We start from the raw sequence: 18,914 nt of genomic DNA, 5'->3' as shown, positions 1-18,914 counted from the left end.
CTGTGTTGGTAAATTCTGACTGCTGCTGGGAAATGATGGGGAAAAGATGAGGAAAGTGGTTAATCTGTGGAAGTCACTACCAGCACCTGAATATTAAACATTTGCAAATGACACCAATGGATAAAAGTCAAAGACTGTTGATTGCAAATGTCTCCTTGCAATTTTTGTATCTTATGTGTGTGATGGTTTGAGAAACAAATATGAAAGAAACAAAAGTCAAATTCAACTCCCACTTGAGCCATTAGGAATCTGAAGAGGCACCCTTAATTACCACATTCTTAATAATGAAATGAAGAACAAGATTACGTCTCTATTTCAGCTGGTGCCATGGGGAACACCATTAACAAGATCTTGTGAAATATGAGAACTTTTAGTTGCTGTTGAATTCAATTCCTCATAGAACTGAACCTAAGCACTGCATAAAATGAAATATGTATTTGCTTTTTAAAGTATGTTCTCTTTCAATAATCTAAGGTGCTATTAGATGCATAGGCAAGGACTTTTAAAAAAATATTATTTTTATTCCATTATTTCCTTTTAAGCCTCAAATTTTACCTGCCTTAATATATCATTATGATCTGCTGAAAATGACATTTGGTTGCTAAATCCCTTTGAAGACTACTTAATCAACTGCCTATTAAGTGATAATGGTAAGATACAGCAACTATGGAACAGATCTTGTCAACCCTATTCTTTGATGTAGTCCTAATGAGATGTCAGTAATTGAACCCAAGAGATCAACTGATGACATCAGGATTTAGGTTTGCTGCACTAGATGCTTATTTTGTGCACAAAACTGTTTCTGTGCTCTTTTTCAGGACATTTTGCAGTGGCATAAAAGTCCTCAGACCTCTGCTTGCTTCCACTGACAACCAGGAGCCCCAGTGCAGAAAGAAAGAAATGGATCTTCACTGGTTCCTAGCACTTCAAAGGTACAGAGGAGACCACAAATACATTTATGCCAGTTGCAAAACAGGATAACAATTGACAGGAACCTAGAATATCTTTCAGAAAACAGTTCAATCAAGCAAGGTGTTGGAAGCTTTACTAGTCTATAAACTTACACCTGACAGTGTGTCTTCATTCATAAGAATTACACAGAATCTTCCTGGGGAATTATAATTTCAAATACCTGGAATACTGATGTTATCTTCCTATAACTAAGAGTAGATCCATAGGTGTATCTGTACCCTAACACATGGAATATATCCATTTCCAATTGCGGATAGCATCTTCTCATGAAGTCATGAAAAGTATGTAGAAACCCTCCAAAGACTCTGGGCCAGACAATCAGGCAACATGGATTGCCACAGCCCTACAGACTCCTTGATGAGGTCTAGACTTTTGTAAGCACTGCAGTCTTAAAGACGTTGTCAGGCACTAGAGATACTCACTTTAATCCCTAAAGAAGTTAACAAGAAGATGGAGGCCCCTGTCATTGCACTTAGAAACTGTAAACTTTGCAACACACGTGCTGTGAGGCGTGTGTTGTACTAGCTAAGTATCAGTAAGTACCAGTATTTAGTTGACCCTATGATTAAAAAGGGCATGTGAAGGTACCTTATTTATAGGGGTTTGAATGTTCTTTACTCATCCTAGTCAGTCAACTTCTTACTTTCCTTTTGAATTTGCTAGCCCTCAAATTTATATAATTTATTTTCTCTGACTTTCTAATACAAGCTATTCTGAGGCAAATAGAAGACAACCAGCATGGTTTGGTGCTCTACTGAGACCTAATTGAAGACAGCTGTGAAATGATTCCTGATTACTCGGTCTGAAGCCACACTGTATGCAGACCTCAGCTGGATATGGCAGTGTTTAGTCATAGCAATGGTATTCTGTGTCCTTATGAGACTGAAAAAGGGCAAGGGCACAGTGAGATCCCTGCTAACAGTGCAGGGAACATGTATGAGAAATTCTCTGCTTGCATTTGTAAATAACATTTCCCTCACCATCCATGAAAATTTATAAGCTGCCAAGGAAAAACAAAACATCCCAGCTAAGAGCCACAGCTCTGGAGCAACAGATGCAGAAAGCATCAAGCATGTGTGAGTGAATTGGACCAACAGATCTTGAAGCAGCACCACTTACCCTTGGACTGCTGAGAGGACTGGTGGAGAGCCCAGATGATGCTCCGCTGATTGACCGAGACCTGAATGGACACAATAAGGAAAACATCTCTCAGAAAACTTGGACAAGTAATAACCCTGATCACCAGCCACCACAGGCACAGGCATGAAGTGAGGAGGAGGAGGGAGGCTGTCACTGGAAAAGCACACGACTCTTTCCTTTTCCTTCCTTTCACTACTGTCACATTTTTCAGTTGTCCCCCCCCAAAATCAAAGAAATGTTGTTGCTCAGGGAGAATACTATTAATCCCTTTTGATTAAGGCAATTGCTAATTTCATTTTGGACATCAAGCGCATGGAAGCTACTACATCTGACCTGTGCAAGTTGAACTGCTGAATTCAAAAGGATGGTGAAGACATTCATATTGGTGCTGAGAATTCTGTTTTGCACAGACCCAGTGATCACAGAATGAGACTTTCTCTGTCACGAGCAACATGGAAAAGCACCGTGTTCACAAGACACAAAGGAAGGGGATTATTTCAGATAATAATTAAAAAACAAGTCTCCTTGACCCAAGCACACAATCATTTTTTATGTGATGACTTCCCACTGAAATCAAAGATCACATTGGCTTAACCCTTTCCAGCTTCTCACTGATGGTTTTCACATTTTTTCTCTCCAGCAAGATTTCTTGCTGCTGCATTAAACAAGCCAGGCCTTCTCAATGGATAATCAGTTCTGCTTTTGTTGATGACTTTACTAATATCAAGATAACAGCTCAAGTGCCCTCAAAAAGAGGCCAGTCAAGGAACAGTAAACTGCCCTATTTGCTGACAAGGTCACCTATACTGTAATGCTCTTATGCTCTCCAGCAAAGGCCACCAATGAAAAATGTCAGCTACTGACAATAAAATGTGCAAATGTGCTATGCTAAACATGGTGAAAGAGCAGACAGGCCAAATTGCACAAACATTTCAGCAGAAGTTTCTAGGAGGAGGGCTGCCCAGCAAAAAAACCCCACACCCTGTGTGTGACTGTACATGAGTGAGCCCCAGAGGCGGCTGCTTTCTATCCTTTTTAAACACAAAGTTGAAGACTGAAACATCTTATAGGAAAGGACTTGGCTAAGAACCTAGTTGTTCAACAACCACCATGCAACAATATGTCAATACAGCAAAACTAACAATGTTTCACGTATAGTAAGAGTCATGAAAGCAACTACTTGCCTTCAGGTAGCAAACATGAAAAGGTGAAATTCCTGTATATGCTTGGAAAATGGAGTGCATGGGTATATGTGTATACATATGTGTCTGTGTGTGTACACATGTATATATTAAAAATTTATATAGGTCAGATAGCTGATGTCGGCTTATACATAAAAGAAATTTAGATCATAAACTATGTCAGTTTACTCTCCTCTGCTGTAGAATAAAACAAAAACATCGGTTTCTCAAATGGTCTCCCGACATATATTGCTAAAAATATTTGAGCAGAATTCTTAAAAAAATCTGTGAACGGCAAAAGAGGAAGTATTTCCAAGGAAAGAATAAGCTACAACTGAACACAATGGCATGTTCTGTTTTCTCTATTTGTATCATCTGCAGAAACTACTCACTGATGGTTTTCTTTGTACCTCATTGCAGTTTGTTCATCACAGTAAGTAGGTGAAATGCAGAACCCCAGTCTCGGCCAGATTAAATCTACATTGGCACCATGAAAATCTCAGGCACTCATTCTACGGAGGAACTCCCCACTTAAGTTTCTCTTTGCACCCTGCTGCACTCTGCCCATCACAGTGCAACAGTAAGAAACTAGAAGCTCACTCTTGGCATTCTCTTGTACTTGATTAAACCTAAATTTTCACCATCATGATCTGGGGCACTCATAAAGGTTTATACAAAATAATTTTAGGGGAAGAACCATCTGCTCCACTTTTGAAAGGTTACTTTATGTGCCTTTCCCCTAACTGAAGTAGCTGACTGCACCACAGATGTGTTGTGCAGATGGGGAGTAAATTAGTTAAAAATCTTCCTTGCATGAATCATCAGGAAAAACTTCTTCCAAACCATAAATTACAAGAGGATCCTATAGATTATCTTGGACAAATGTGGAAGGCATTCAGGTGCCCAGAAATCAGTTAAGCACCAACTTAGAGTTAAAGGAGGTGTTCCCACCAACTCTTAATTATGGTGGGAAAGTCCTCTCTGACACTCACCTGAATTCCGGGACACTCGATTAAAAGTTCCAATCTGCTATTTCCTTTTTGCAATCAGGTGTTTCCAACAGTCCTGAATTCTCCCTTCCCAACCCTATTATCTCCTATTTTTTTTTTACAAAAATGATCACACACATGGAGGGCAAAATATGGCAGGCCCCACCTCCCAATTCTCAGTTTCTTAGCAATATTTGAAAAATTGTTGTTGTGTACTGTGTTTTCATCCAGCCTAGGAGCCTGAGGCAGGGGACATAAGAGAGAGTTAGTATGAAATCCTCTTGGAAATGCATTCAGTATCCATACGCCTGCTTTATTTCTGCTGCTGATTTACATGCAAAATAAGTAAGAAGTAAAGTAGGCCCTATAGCAAGTTTCAGTTTGTCCACACTGGAAATTGCATATAGGAGCAGTCAAAAGATTTTAAAGAAACCTCTGTTAATTTTAAATGTTGAGGTGAAAAGAGCTCTACATTTTCAAAACTTTTCCTCTCTTACCAGAAAGTGTTGCTATGGGATATGACACCCAGACTGAGGAGATCTTCCTTGCATCCTTTTCAATTTAACATAATGTACCTTTATAAATGGGACATAGTTTCCAAGCTGACTATAAGAACTCAGTACCCTGGCCTACTGTGTGGTTCTATACTCCAGTACAAAAATGCTAACAGGCAAAAATAACAGATTTGTCCCTCTCATCAAGATTACCTTGGCTGAGCAATGCTATAATTCAGTTTGTAAAAAAAACAACCACATGCACTGCTCCTGTATCTCGGAGTCAGGTGGACAGAACTGGGATAGGGCCAAAAGAAAGTAATGAAAACGTTGCATTATGCTGAAATGCTGTAGCAAAAGAACAGAGAATTTAAATTTTTATCCCTCTCACAAGAAAATGAAAGTTTGAGGCCCTACCAGCAGCACATTAGTATGGCAGACTCTTATGTCTCATGTGTAGAAAGAGGAAAAAAATATGACATTACCTTATCTCCATGGCTATGAACTAAATTCATTCAGTGGGAAGTATCTGTTAGTGAATAACCTCCTAAGAGTCTTTAGAGGCATTAAATGTTACTGGAATTATTAAATTTATAATTATTCCAATAACTTAATACTAAATGCAACCATCTTGGAAACTATGAACATTTTGTATGACTCATTTTGCTCTGTGTTTTGCATTGCCGTATGCCTGCACACTAACTCAATGGAAGTCATCAAAACATTGCTGAAAATACAAGCAGAAGAATCAGTGCAGTTGCTCAGACAAAGAGCATTCCTTCAAACACAACTGCCACATTTAGAGACTCAAGGAGAGACTCTTTGGTCCCTTCCGTGGGAGCAAGTGACACAGTTGTTTTTCCAAGCCTGGAGGGAGGAATTAAAGAAAAACCATAAGGGAGCTAGACCCAAGGTTTAGGAGGGGGAAGATGCAGAGGGCACTATAAACATAAGGTGGACACTGAGACCATTGCAGGCTATTCCTCTCATTCCGCAGACTGACAATAATCTGGAGATGTCTGAGCTATGAAAGAGAGAGGCAAAGGACTGAAACAAAATGTGCATACGTGAGCTGTAGTTTGTAGCTGTGACGATTTTATACCTTATTCAATCTATTTGATACTTCAAAGCATCGAAGTTAAAAGGTCCTTCATTTTAAAGCATTTTTTTACTCATTTTAGCCAGCTGCTGTCAAAGAGGAAGCTGTGCTAGACCCAATTCATGTCAGATCAGTGTTCTCTTACTGGCGAAACTGAGGGGCTGGAATCCAGTTTCCAGCTGGTTTCAGAGAACTGCAGAATTTCTTGAGAGCAGTAAGAGGGCTGAAGCCTGACACTGCTGAGGTGTAGACGGAGAAAAACACAAGACAGAATAACTGCAGCTGACCTGGTAACCGTACTACACATAGAGCACATGCACAGAGCATCTCTACATAGCCCTTCTCTCAGATTAGTTTTCAAGTGCTTTAGATGGTGCATCTGCTCGTACACACCAGCAGAGCATAAAGGTTTTGCAGCCACATTTAGGTCGGATTCGGCATTTGTTTCTTCTTCGATAACCATTTCACAGAACTTTTTCTTGCAATCAAAGGGGAGTTTGGTGCCTTGTTGCAGTCCCAGCAGAACTTGCTTTCATAACACAGTTTTACCAGGATGCTGAATACAGCCTCTTAGCTGGTCAAGCTGGAGCCATGCTTCCAAGAAGGGGAGCCAGTGGCATGCATGCAGCATGCAGTAATGCATCAGAATTGTGTCCCTGGGTGAAATGCCTTAGAAATTTTGAATTAGTTTCCATGTGTAGTTTTGAAACTCATTTCAAAAAATATCCAGCCATCCTCTTATTTGCTTCAAGCATAAACTGGGTGGAATTTGATACTCCTCTTTCCTTCCTTACTCAAACCCCCAAAAAACTAAACTGAATTTCAGGGTATGAGACCCCTGAAATTGACCTGAATTAATATGCAATAAGTGTGTTAAATTTCACCACTATTACTCTTGGGAGTCTAAAAGATACAAACTGTGCTTCCTTACTCCCTGATTTAGGGAATATGAATAGAATACCTTTGTTGTTTCACTGCGTTACAATCTCAAATGTGCACATAATACTGTAACAGCTCTTACTTGGAATACTTATGCTTAAGTCAGAAGGTCTGCTCATGGTAATGACTGCTTGTAAGATGAAGCCTTACAAAGAGTACAGAGAAAGGAGCGCAGGTGTTGGTAACACACACTTTGTCCTTTCAGTGCATACAGAGGGTGATGCTGAACAGCACCACCCTCCTTAATTGGCCAGTTATACTAGAGTTCCATTTATAAATGGTTTAGAAAGAATTAATAAATAGTAAAGCACACTACAAACATGAGAAGTAAATGTTACTGGTGCTAATTAGCTTTCTCAAGAAGCTTTCGCTATAGTCTGTAATGATATTACAATGGTTTTATTAAACCATTTATTAATATAATATTCTCCTTCTCCTAAGTATTTACAAATGGAACTTTAATTTGAAGTGTGATTGCATTCTTAGTTGTACCTATATTGTCTTTATTGAAAATAAAGAGCTTTGAAGATATAGCTGTCTCTATGGCCATCTGTTCACCTCTTAAGAAAACATTCTAAAAAGAGAGGGAATACCCAGCATTTTTTTAATAACATGGATGGGATTCAGTTTAATTTAAAAAAAAAAAAAAAGGAAAGAAAAAGAGAAGAAAAATGGATAAATTAGGATTAAAATTAACTGGAGGATACCAAACAGATACAAAAGTGCTAAATGGAGAAGGGGGTTTCATTCTAAGAAGGTGTCCTGGTACCTGCACAGTGTCTGAGGATAGTTTTCTGTGCCCACAGATGTTGAAACAGAGGGACAAATAAGAGAACAAAAAAGAATCCTAAAAAGCAAATTATATGGAGTCTGAGTCCAACATGAAAGTTCACAAACACACACAAAAGCACCAAAAATGCTTCTTCCCACATCTCTCTCTCTCTCTCTCCCTGCTGTAAAGCCTCATTCACCGAAGAGTATGAGCCTGTATTGTATTTGTAAATTGCAAATGAAAAGTTCCTCTACAAGATACAACAGGTCCCGCAACAGGAATAATCCAAAACTAGAGCTTACCCCAACGGATCAGCACTCGCCATCCTCGGAAAGGAAAAATGAAGAGAGAGGGAGAGAGAGAAAGAAAGAGAGAAGGGTGTGGAGGCAGGTGGAGAGAAGAGTAGGAAAAGCAGAGTGAAATACTGTTCGGAGAACTGAACGGTCATAATTATTGCCACCGGTGCCTATGTCTTCAGAGACCAGGAACACTAGGGGGACAGTTTCATTTACCAGAAAGTAACTTTTATCCCACTCACAATATTGCAGACCTTTGGCACTGGAGAATATGGAGAGGGACATACTAAGGCTGTAAAAAAAAATTCCCAGCCAAATCCCAATTAAAGTAGTCAGCAGAGCAATGGGTTCATACTTCATGCTGCATTTCTTTTCTGCCTCTTACAAAAGGCACAGTTACATCACACTGTTATCAAGAAAATTGGGGTTTTTTGTCCCCAGTTTGCTCAGTGCAGTGTCCCTCTGTCCCCCAAGCTGGCCTGGTAAGAAGTACTTTTTTTGCCATGAATGAACTGTGAAACGTATTGGTTATTAAAGCATGCATTTCTGAGCCAGCCTGGGAGCCCAGGGTACAAGATTGTAGCTCAAGCTGTGAATCTGCTTTGATACTGCCTTATTAGTCATGATGGTCTTATAGTCAGGAATTCACATCAGCTAGAACATACCAGCTCAGCAACCCAGCACTTATCTCTGTGGATGCCATCTTGTGCTCCAGGATCTCATTTTTCATTTAAAATAAATTCAGTCTCTGGGTCTTATAGGTTGCAAAGGAAATCTTTCAAATGTGAATGGAGAATAAATCAATGCTGTGCTGAAAAGAGTCTGAAAAAGCAGTTCTAAAAGCAGACTGAATCTCTGGCATGTTAACTTAGAAGGCTAGTGACAATTGAAAACTTCAGTATTCTTAATTTTTAACTAATCACCAACACATTCAAAATGGAAAAGAATAGTCAGGTTATTAAGTTTTCAGGGGTGCAGATAGCAGTCTCAGGAAAGCGTCACCACCTTTTCACATTAACAAAGATTAGATTAGAAATAAAAAAACAGTTTGGTGTTATTAAGCCAAATTATTTTCAAGTTGGATGCAATGCTTTTTTTCCTCTCTGTCATTTTCTCTCTCTCATTCTCTCCATTTTCAATAACAGGCTCCCAAGCTGCCAGAGCTACCTCTGGCTGGGTGAGAAAAATCCATTCTCCACAAGACAGTCTCCAACAGAAATGCCAAATTTAATATATGCCCAGTAGATTTCACAGTTTACTGCTCAGTGCAACTAGCCATGCCTCCAGTTACATCAACATTGCAAGTGCTTGGCTGGGCAACCAAGGCAGTTTTGAGAACAGTTAAAATGTAAACGTAGTTAGAATAGGACAAAAAAGCTGTAGTGCTATGCATTGATAGAGAAGTGGAAAGAAGCATTACAGTAAGTTCTTTTTCATGTGTCTGAGTGACACTCCATTTATATTTCAGTCTGGAGTGCAAATTTGGGTAAGATATAATTCATATATATACAAATATGCACATATTTAGGGACAAATGCTGTCCTCAATTGTACCTGTACAAATCTATCTACAGTGATGTAACTGAGAAGAGCAAATTGACACCCATTGTATACTGGAACCTGTGTGTATATTTATACAGAAAATACACCCATATTCATACATGCAGAATAATAAAATGTAAATAGAATGGGTGCAGGAAGGTTCAATAATGTTTCTTTCGAGTCATTTTCCCAACTGGGAAAGCACTGAAGAAGTTAACAAAGAGAATGGAAAGCAAATTGACAATAGGGTAAAGAAAAAGGGAAATGAGGTTTAAAAGAAATGAACAATCCCAGGACACAATAGACCCAGAAGCGCAGACATGTGCATTCCCTATAATATTGAAGCAAGTGAACTACGGAGCTGCAGCAACCCAGATACAGAAGAAGAGAAGCACTGAAAGAGGGGGTGAAAGAAAGTCAGAAAGAAAAAGAAAAAGAAAGGGACAGTGGCCTCAGCTACTAAGACAACCATGTGCATCTAGAGGGAAGGGACCCTTAAAGATGCAGTATTCCTTTAAAAAAGATATCATAAAATTGGATAATTAAGCACTGGACAAAAATTTAATGGCCACCCTGATTATCTGACCCCATTTTGCTGGGGTTCACTTCGCTGCCTATCCCTTCTTTTCACGCGCACATCTAGAATCCAGGTTCTTCCCACCGCTGAGGTCCTTCATTCTAACTCTTAGAAGTGGGAGGGAGGTAAGATCACAGTGAATATGATCCTCAAAAAAACAGCCTGGTCCTTGAATGAGCAGGACCTTGGGTGATCCTCGTGCAGTGCTCTAACCTTCTCCTGTTGTCTGAAAAATAGCACCTTTGAGAGGGAGCATGAAATGCCTGTGTGGATTTAACAAATTCCCTCTGAAATTACTGAAGGGTCATTTCCTCTGCTCCTAACACAGTTGTAGCAGCTGCCAGAGATGGACAGAGGGACAAGGAATGGTGGTAGGAACATCTGCTGAAAGACCCCTCTCTTGTAACAGACAAAATTTCTGCATTTCTCTTACTGGACCTGACTTCCAATTACTGTGAAAAGGCTCCTATTTGGACTAAGTTTTAAGGCAAGAAGTTCCACATGTTCATGAACAGAACTTACATATAGGGGGAATCAGAAAGGAACAGGAATTTCCATGTCTATGCTAACAGTCCAGGAAAGCCCAGGCACTAAAGGCTGTATAACCACTAGTTCCTCATGACTGTGGAACTAAGAGGTTGCTAATAGTTCAGGTCTAATGCTTGTTAGTATTTTGGCATCTTAAAGAGGGTGCTTTACACACTACATGAGGCACAGTCTCTCCTGCAGATGCGTGATGTTCTACACTATGGCAGGTTCAGGACTTGAAACACTGCCTACAAAAGACTGTCTCAGCCTGCAAAAGGCCAAAACAGGGGCTGTCCCTCACACATCCTGCAAGTCTCCTGGGGCTTAAAGGCCACACTTATCTTTAAACAGAAAGATTTTTATGAAAAAGGGAAACAGAAAGAAGAATGGTTTGCCAAGGTCATAGGTTCCTTTAAGGAAGCCATTGCTTCTCCCTTTTTTAATCATATGCCACACTCCTAACCTTTGGGTAAGCTAAGTATTTGTCCAAAATGTATAAGGATTACATTTTGATGTGGAGTTATCCATTGGAATGCCAGCTTTCAACACAGAGAAAAATTCTCTTCCTCCGAGACCAAAATTTTAGAAATAATATGTCCACTAAAAACCTTCCCAAAAGTCTAAGCTTTTTTTTGTGTTAATGGACCCACATAAGTCTACTTAAACTCCCTAAATCTGGTGGCCTGTCCGTCTTCCTTTGTGCCTCTATTCACAGTCAGGAGCAACCCTTTTTCCTATTCTTCACCATCTGTCACTTGAACTGTTAGATTAGAATCATCCTCCAAAAAGACTTCTCTTCAATCATATTTTCCTCTTGTGTCCTCTGGGTAGTCTTAAGGAGTTTGTCTCCTACCTATAGGTACTCTATATTTTGCTCTGTCAGACTGAATTTCCAGTTTCCTACCATTGCTGTCACTGACTCAGTTGTGCTGCTGTTTCTAATGCTGGGAGTGGAGCACTCTGGGCTTTCCTAGTGTTTTATATTCCAATCCTTCCCAAGGACGTCTTAGCAAATACATCTTCTACCCTGGTTATCCTCACTCACAGCAGAACTGAACCAGAAATAGCAGTAGGATGAAATTTTTGTGGGGAAATCATTGATACAGTCCCAGGCTGCATTGGGGATAGCCTCAGAGGAATGGTACTACACAAAAACATATGTGGTGTGGGGCTGTAAAAAACCACCCTTTTTGCTTCTCTCTAAAGAGAGAATAGAACAGCTCTGTCCCCACACGGAGAAGGTAAGTACTGCATCTTTAAGGTCTCAGCAGTGAGGTAGAGGAGAGGAACATATTGTCAGTGTTTATACCTTTCTTCTTTGTTGAATTTGGGATTGGCTTCAGAGATATCCAGGCTTTTACTGAACATTGTTTTACTATGGCAGGAACAAAGCGAGAAAACAGAGTTACTACTGTGGACATTTTTATAAAAGAGAGTCACCTGAAGCAATGCTGGACACCCAGCCCCCCAACCCATCCTCCCCCTTTTAAGCAATGCTCTGAAAAATTTTTCCTTTTACTTTACAGCTACGGCTCACACCTACACAGTGCTGAAGTTCATTATCTTCCCCTGACTTCCGAGGTCTGAGATGACTTCCCCAATGCATACTTGTAAACCTTGCTCTCCTTTATCCAATTTAAAACCCAGGTACCATCTACTTTGTCACACTGTCCAGGGAAAACAGAACACGCCTGAAGGCATAAATTGTAAAGCATTCATTACTCAAAACTTTTCTAGGAGACCTCAAAACTAAGCACAATCTGGGAAAAGGTTAAAATCAGGCCATAGAGTCTCTTAGAGGAATGGTAATCCATTTTGTATTCTAATTTGTAGGGTCCATTACCACTTAACTCCCAACTCTCTTCCCTATACTCAGTGTATAGAGAAATGCCCTTCTTTTTCATACTGGGTCTGAATCCCTGCAGTTTAGAAGCAAAATTCCCTATGCTTTAACAAAAGGGCAGCTCTCTGTAATATGTTTCACTGGTAATATGCTTCACTGTTTCACAGGACACTGCTTCCTAATGTTAGCTGATCTTTCATGCAAGCTCTCCACTTAAATAACTAGAAGAAAATGAATAGTTAACGAAGCCCATTTTAGAATGGTTTTTGGACTCTCACAGCAAAGCTGCTGAAAATTTCTGGCATATCCCCAACAGATTCTAGCTCCTATGGAATTCTTCTTAGTCTGTGTGATTTTAGCACAAGGGACAAAGTAGCTGGTGCTAAACTAAGCTCAGAAACCACCTCTTTTCTTTTGACATTTCAATGAAATACCAGATAGTCTGAGAGGTGGGGACACCAGAACAGCAGAAGTAATTAAGATATAATTACGAAGCCATTTAGTCGACAACTAGCAGGGAAATCCAAGAACTAACAAAACTTAGTCACCAGTTTTAGGGTGGCTAGAGTTTGTGCATACTAATTTTGTCATATAGATAGATCCAATGAAAAACACTTGAAGAGGTCAGCACAAGCATTTCAGGGAGCCCATAAGCTCAACAAGTATCCTTTGTGCTGAGTTCCCCTCATCTGCTATTCAAAACTAAGTCACTGAAGGACTATGTTTTTCACTTAATGCTTTCTCAGCCTGTAGAGTTGAAGGCTGCCAAGTTTCAAATTTCAGTGGAAAGATATGCCCTAAACAAGCCAAGACCAGACCCTTGTAGGGCCCCCACATGGTTACCAAAAGCAGTTCATCACACAGGCATGTAAAACAGAGGTTATAACAGAAATCCTCTCTATGCAAGCAAACATCTGTTTACTACTGTGGAAGAGGACAGTAGGAATAAATCACAAGACACTTGGGTGTGTTTTGCCCCCTGGTTAGAGGTGTATCTTTGCCAGCTCAAGAAAGAAGCGATGGTTCTTTGTCTCTGGATGTTTACAAAAATCATCTGTGTCTTAATAAGAAACCTGTTTCCATGGTCCACCTTCCTAGTACTGTAGGATAAAAGCACTGAATAGTCATCTCTTGAGACCAAATCATCTTAAAAAAGCATCCCCCTCTGGGATCTAAACCCTATTGCTGTAAAATCCACTGTCAGTGGGTCACTTCATGGAATATAATATGAGACTAGTCATTAAAAATCCCCTTTCTTGGTGGAAGGCACTTGTCATTTTATTACTGACTGTTCTGACAGATGGTGCCCCATCAGCAATGCATCGTCCCGAGACAATCCCCATGCAGTGGTGTTCATTAATGAAGCCAGTTCATGTTATAAAAGACTGTGCTGCCAGCAACACAAAATGTGCTGTTGTCATCTGCGCATGTGGATGGTATGAATTATGGAAGCTCACACGTGGAGTAAAATAACATCTTCCCTTTAACCCCTTCAAAAACAAGCACTACCATGGCCATCATCATCCGTCATGGTGTTATTACATCCCTTTTTCCACCCTTAATCACACCTTTATGTCCATTCCTGAGTTGTGGCATGCATTGTCCCGTATCTCTTTTGTGCCTGGCAGGTTTTGCTTCCTCCTTAAGCCACAGCCCTTTTTTATTGATATGTAGCCTGGATATGTCTCTGCTCTGAACTCAACCCAGACCTTTTGACTTCAATTGTTTCCTCATGTGAAGAATTGAGAGAGACATATAAAAGCAAAAGAAATACTTTGGACAGCAAAACACAGCTTTGCCTCTTCAGGCTTTTGAATCCGAAGTCAAAGCTGAGAGCTGAAAGAAAAGGCTTCAGCTCTCAGAAAACTTTGTGATAAATCTAACACCTCCTGTTTGTTCCATCCTGTTGGACACCTCCTGTAAACAGATGCAGAATACTGCAACTCACAGGCAGCCTTGGGGTGGGGAAAAGTAATTTGCCTCTGTCTGGCTCTGGGAGCTTCCCAACCCATGCATCTACCAGGTACCAGATTAAAAACGGCAGGCTGAATAAGGAGTCAGTGTTGTGTTCATGCTTACTACTTTGAGGCCTATGAGGAACACAGAGCACACCCTGTCCTGAACACTTCCTTACCTCAGACCTCATTCCAAAGAAAATCACATATTCAAGACAGCTTTCCACTACACTACACTACAACAAAAAATCTTTAGGGCAGGGTATCTCAAGGCCATATATTCAGTCTGAAATAAGTCCTAGCAGATTCCGGAAATCACCACTTTTTTGTCACTGTAGATAGAACTGTAACATTTGCCAGCAAAACTTTTCAGCGATTCTAGGGGCCTCTGCAGTATCTATGAAATTACTTCATGTTCTTCACCCAGTTCTCAGTCAGCAAAGGGAGTTTCTGGGCACAACAGGCTTTTTTTGAGCAGATCTTAAGAGATGAATGAAAAAAAAAAGGCATATCAAAGCTGAAACAGAAGTTACAGCATCAGCATCATCATACATATATGTAAAGTGTTCTTTTATATTGATTGATTCATGCAAGTGTGAAAACAAATGCATGTACTTCCCTTAGGCTAGTCATAGGGACTGGGGAAGCAAGGTCCATGGTTCACGTAAGTGAATTTCTACAGTTCACTTACTCTCCCAGAACTTGCTTTAAGGAGACACCATTTCCATCTGCTGTTTCCCTGTAAGACTGACACTTTCTTTGATAGAAAAGAGGTAAAATTATATATATTCCATCACTTTACAGGCATGTGGTAATTTATGTGGGTCAGATGCACACTGGCTCTGACAGCACATTTCAGAGGCATTTGCAGATGTCTGGACAAGGTTTTTTAGATTCAAGCTGTTCCGATGACATGGAGGGTGGGGTTCATCTCATTTAACTTCAGGCGTCCAAAAGCTAGGAACCTAATCCAAGATAGTTACCTAGATTCCTGTTGTAGGCTATGGAGACAGAGAAGAACAAGCAGAGAATAATTTATCCTGTTTGACAGGACATACGTATCTGAGACCTTCCAAAGCCCTCATCTGCCCCCACTGCCTAGTCAGCCTGTATCACAAGCTTAGACTGAATGCCTATGTTCTCCACAACTAAAAAGAGGTGAGATGAATCCTGCCCAGAGGACATGGTTTCCTGAGGAAGAGCGGCAAGCAAACAGAACCCTCGGGCCCCTGGCAGGACTCCTGGCCCTGTGTGCACAAGCGCAGCTGGCTGCCAGACCATGTTGCAAATGTGCTTGGAAGTTGTAACGAGTGCTGGTGCGAACAGGAAAGCTCCACAGCTTCTTTGTATGTACAACATAAAGGGGGGGGGAGCAAACCCAGACAGGCAGGACTCCTGGGTAAAGCAGAGACCCACCTCTGTCCATGTTGTGCCATTTCAATAGCTCTGCGAGCAGGGACTGGGGAGCCGCCATCTGTCACGCTGAGAACCTCCATCGACTTCCTTTCCGGCCGCCGCTTCCCATGCCTGTTCAGCATTGGGGAGTCCACACGCTTCCGGGGGGGATCTTTATGAAAAGAAAACGCTGTCAGCCGAATTTAGCTGTGATTTACCTCACACGGGTTGGTTAAATCTTCTCTCAACAATTTCACTCTTGCACCTCCTCTACAGTGACAGATATCTTTATGAGGGAGATGAACATTTGCAGTCTCTCCCTTCTTCCAAACTTGCAAGCATTAAGACATAAGTTGCACTCTATCTACACAGAGAAGGAGCACTGCCCCTGCCCTGAACCTATGAGCACTGTAACATAAAGGTACAACTATACTGTAGCTTGCAGAAATTAGCTTACAAAGCTGATAACAGTAATGACAAGATGATACAACAGCATGGACTACAGCACAGGCTGTTAGCCACAGCATAAGCCATCTAGGGATCTTGTGTATGCACTCAGGTTGCTAGACCTTGCCTTCAATGTTCCTGCTAGCTAGATTAAATGTGACATAAGGACATGGGTACATTCTGAACTCAGAATTGCATTCTGGTCTGGAAACATATCCTTTTTTTTGCATCTTTAAGATTAGATTTCAGGTTTTTCCCAGTGATTTATATTTTTCCTTCTTCAGCATTGCAAATTAAACATGCTTGTCTACCTGAGATGAATCTTCAATGAGAACCACTAAAATTTCTCTCAGAGCTCAGCTTTTACTACTATAGTAACCAAAATGCTTTACACCTTTTATTGTGTAACAATTCTATGAGATATCACAGTGCTAGTTTAGCTTTGTGCAGTGAAAACTGAAGTATAAGAACGAAAGATTCATTCCTAAAGATTTTGACAAACATTTACTGAGGTTCTGAGGAGCACTTAAATTGTTCTGAAAAGAGCCTTTAGATATCAAAATGCATTGCAGAAGGTGACTTGCCAAACAATACACACCTCCATGGTGAAGCAGGGAACCAAATGCAGACCTGCTGAGATGTTTTATTACTAACACCTCTCATGGCATCAAAAGAGTAAAAAGGAGCAAGGCAGAAAAAAATACAGAAGGATTTTCTTTCTTTTGGTTGGGCTATTTCAGTTCCCTGCCTCTGCTTATAGACACATTTTTAATTTTAGTGGAGAGTGACCACTTGTAAAAGAAGGCATCCTTCACTCCTGCTGTTAGAAAGAAGCTCACAGTGCCCAGCCCTTAAGGCTGCTTCTTCTGTCAAGATTCCTTTGCAAAACCAGAAATATCATATTTGACACTTCTACCTCTACTGCCTAGTCCTTATTACCCTGCTCTCCTCACACCTCCCCCATCTGCTTGTTTCTTCTTTCTTTTTCTCATGTCATGTTTTTTAGAACAAGATCTCTTTAAGGTAGAGCTTTTTCTTGAAACAATGAGCATAAGCAAAGATGGCTCAAATGCAAATGGGTCAGTGATAACAACTGACCCCATTAGTTAGTGATAACAACTGTATAAACCAAGTATTCTTTGTATTAGCAGTAATAATGTTCCTGTTAAAAAATAATAAGGAAAAAAGTACAGTTGTATATCACTCAATTTAAAACTAGGCCCAGTAATAAAGAGACAGTAGAAAACGGTAGGGGCAATGAATTCTAGATAGGAAAAATAAAGAGGGTATAAAGTTGACAGAAAAGCAAAGAGAAATAAATCAAATAAAGCATGTGTGACTTCAGCTGCATATGTGTAAGTGGTCAAAAGAAAGCTGGGGCAAGGTTCATCTTTCAAACTCTTCCTTCTTCAAGTAAGTTGAAAGCATAAGAAAGTATAAGAAAGAATTCATGCCACAGAACACTGCTGGTATCGTAACTGTGCTTAGAGCTGAGTAACACACATGTGGAGAGTATATATAACACAAAATTGATATAAGTTTTGCAGCAGGATATCAGATAGTAGAAAGGAAGGTAAAAGAGTGCAGTTTACAAGAAAGGAGGAAGAAGCAAGATGAAAAAAGCATCTAGTGTCGAAAGAATGGAGATGGATAAGTTCAAACTGCATCGATGTTAGCTAACAATAGAGGCTAAACAAGAAAGATGGAAAAAAGCATGAAAAACATATTATGAACATGTATTTTAAAAGGCAATTTGATCCAAGCATGTTCAAAACAGAAGACTTTAGCAAACAGAAATTCAGCCAAATGACACTTACAAAAGTGACAGGCCAAACAGAAGGTGGACTTTAAAAGACAGTGAAGAAGAAATTTGAAGAGGAATTAGCTAAAGACTTTAATGATGGTGTTTTGTATAGCCATCAGAGAGAGAAAGCTCAAGAGAAGGACATTAGCCAGAGGGATCATGAGGGAATCAACAGAACAATTAAGGAGGAGAAGGATATCACTAACAAGCTAAATGTTTCTTTTATATCAGTCATTGCTGCTTAAGATGCTGGAAGATATTGATTTCCAATCTATACTTTGAACTATCAAAGAGAGAGAGTAAGCAAAAAGACCAGATGGTGAAATGCATCTATAAATTCAGGAACAGCAATTCACAAAAGTTGGATGAAAAATATATCCAGAAACTTGCATAAACTGAGTTTCTAATAAAGGTATTTGATGCCTCTTTAAAATTGGCTACAATCCTACATTATACATAGCTGAGAGTAGCAAGTATTGCATATACTTTTTAGAAGGGTCTGATTAAGAAATGACAGGGGATCATCACTGTCAAGTCTAAAGATACTAAAGAAATAGTTAAATACACAGCCATCCTGCCAGAATGACTAAAGTGGTGCCATACAAAAGCAGTAGATTTTTCAGAAGCACAGGAACTAAAAATAGGGAAACCTCCATTATTTGCCCTTCCCTTCTTGACTCTCTGGAAATATTCCATGTGGCGAAAAAACATCACACCATAGTCAAGATCTGTGATAGTACTGAGGATAGAGTTTCCTTTTATTTCACATCAAAAAAGTGATGCCATTCCTAAGGATTTTTACAGAAGAATACAGAATCATATAGGTAATGATCCAATTATAAATCCACCATCTCATGGAAGGTGGGAAATAAAGGTTCAACTTCTAAGTTTGGACAAGGCACCTATATCCTATATATCTGTTCTGGCCCAATCTCTTGTCCT

General features: G+C 40.0%; 1 protein-coding gene across 11 annotated transcripts in view; it reads right to left on the bottom strand.

Moving 5' to 3' along the window:
- Positions 1-18,914, bottom strand: part of BRSK2 (BR serine/threonine kinase 2) — a 316,083-nt gene that overhangs the window by 34,306 nt on the left and 262,863 nt on the right. For 6 of the 11 annotated variants that reach the window (XM_018076101.3, XM_018076103.3, XM_018076104.3 and 3 more), the window contains exons 12-15: positions 15,743-15,893; positions 11,838-11,903; positions 7,889-7,912; positions 2,092-2,152 (exon numbers count right to left, since the gene is read on the bottom strand). In XM_018076101.3, the coding sequence (XP_017931590.1) occupies positions 2,092-2,152; positions 7,889-7,912; positions 11,838-11,903; positions 15,743-15,893 (302 nt within the window). The remainder of the gene's footprint in view (positions 1-2,091; positions 2,153-7,888; positions 7,913-11,837; positions 11,904-15,742; positions 15,894-18,914) is intronic. The other 5 variants (XM_025895466.2, XM_018076102.3, XM_008922016.4 and 2 more) reach the window with 2 other exon arrangements.

Source organism: Manacus vitellinus, unplaced genomic scaffold (assembly GCF_001715985.3).
Source record: "Manacus vitellinus isolate BGI_N305 unplaced genomic scaffold, ASM171598v3 scaffold_30_pilon, whole genome shotgun sequence".
NCBI classification, from domain to species: domain Eukaryota; kingdom Metazoa; phylum Chordata; class Aves; order Passeriformes; family Pipridae; genus Manacus; species Manacus vitellinus.
The sequence above is the reverse complement of the archived record's forward strand: the minus strand, read 5'-3'. Positions and strand labels throughout refer to the sequence as shown.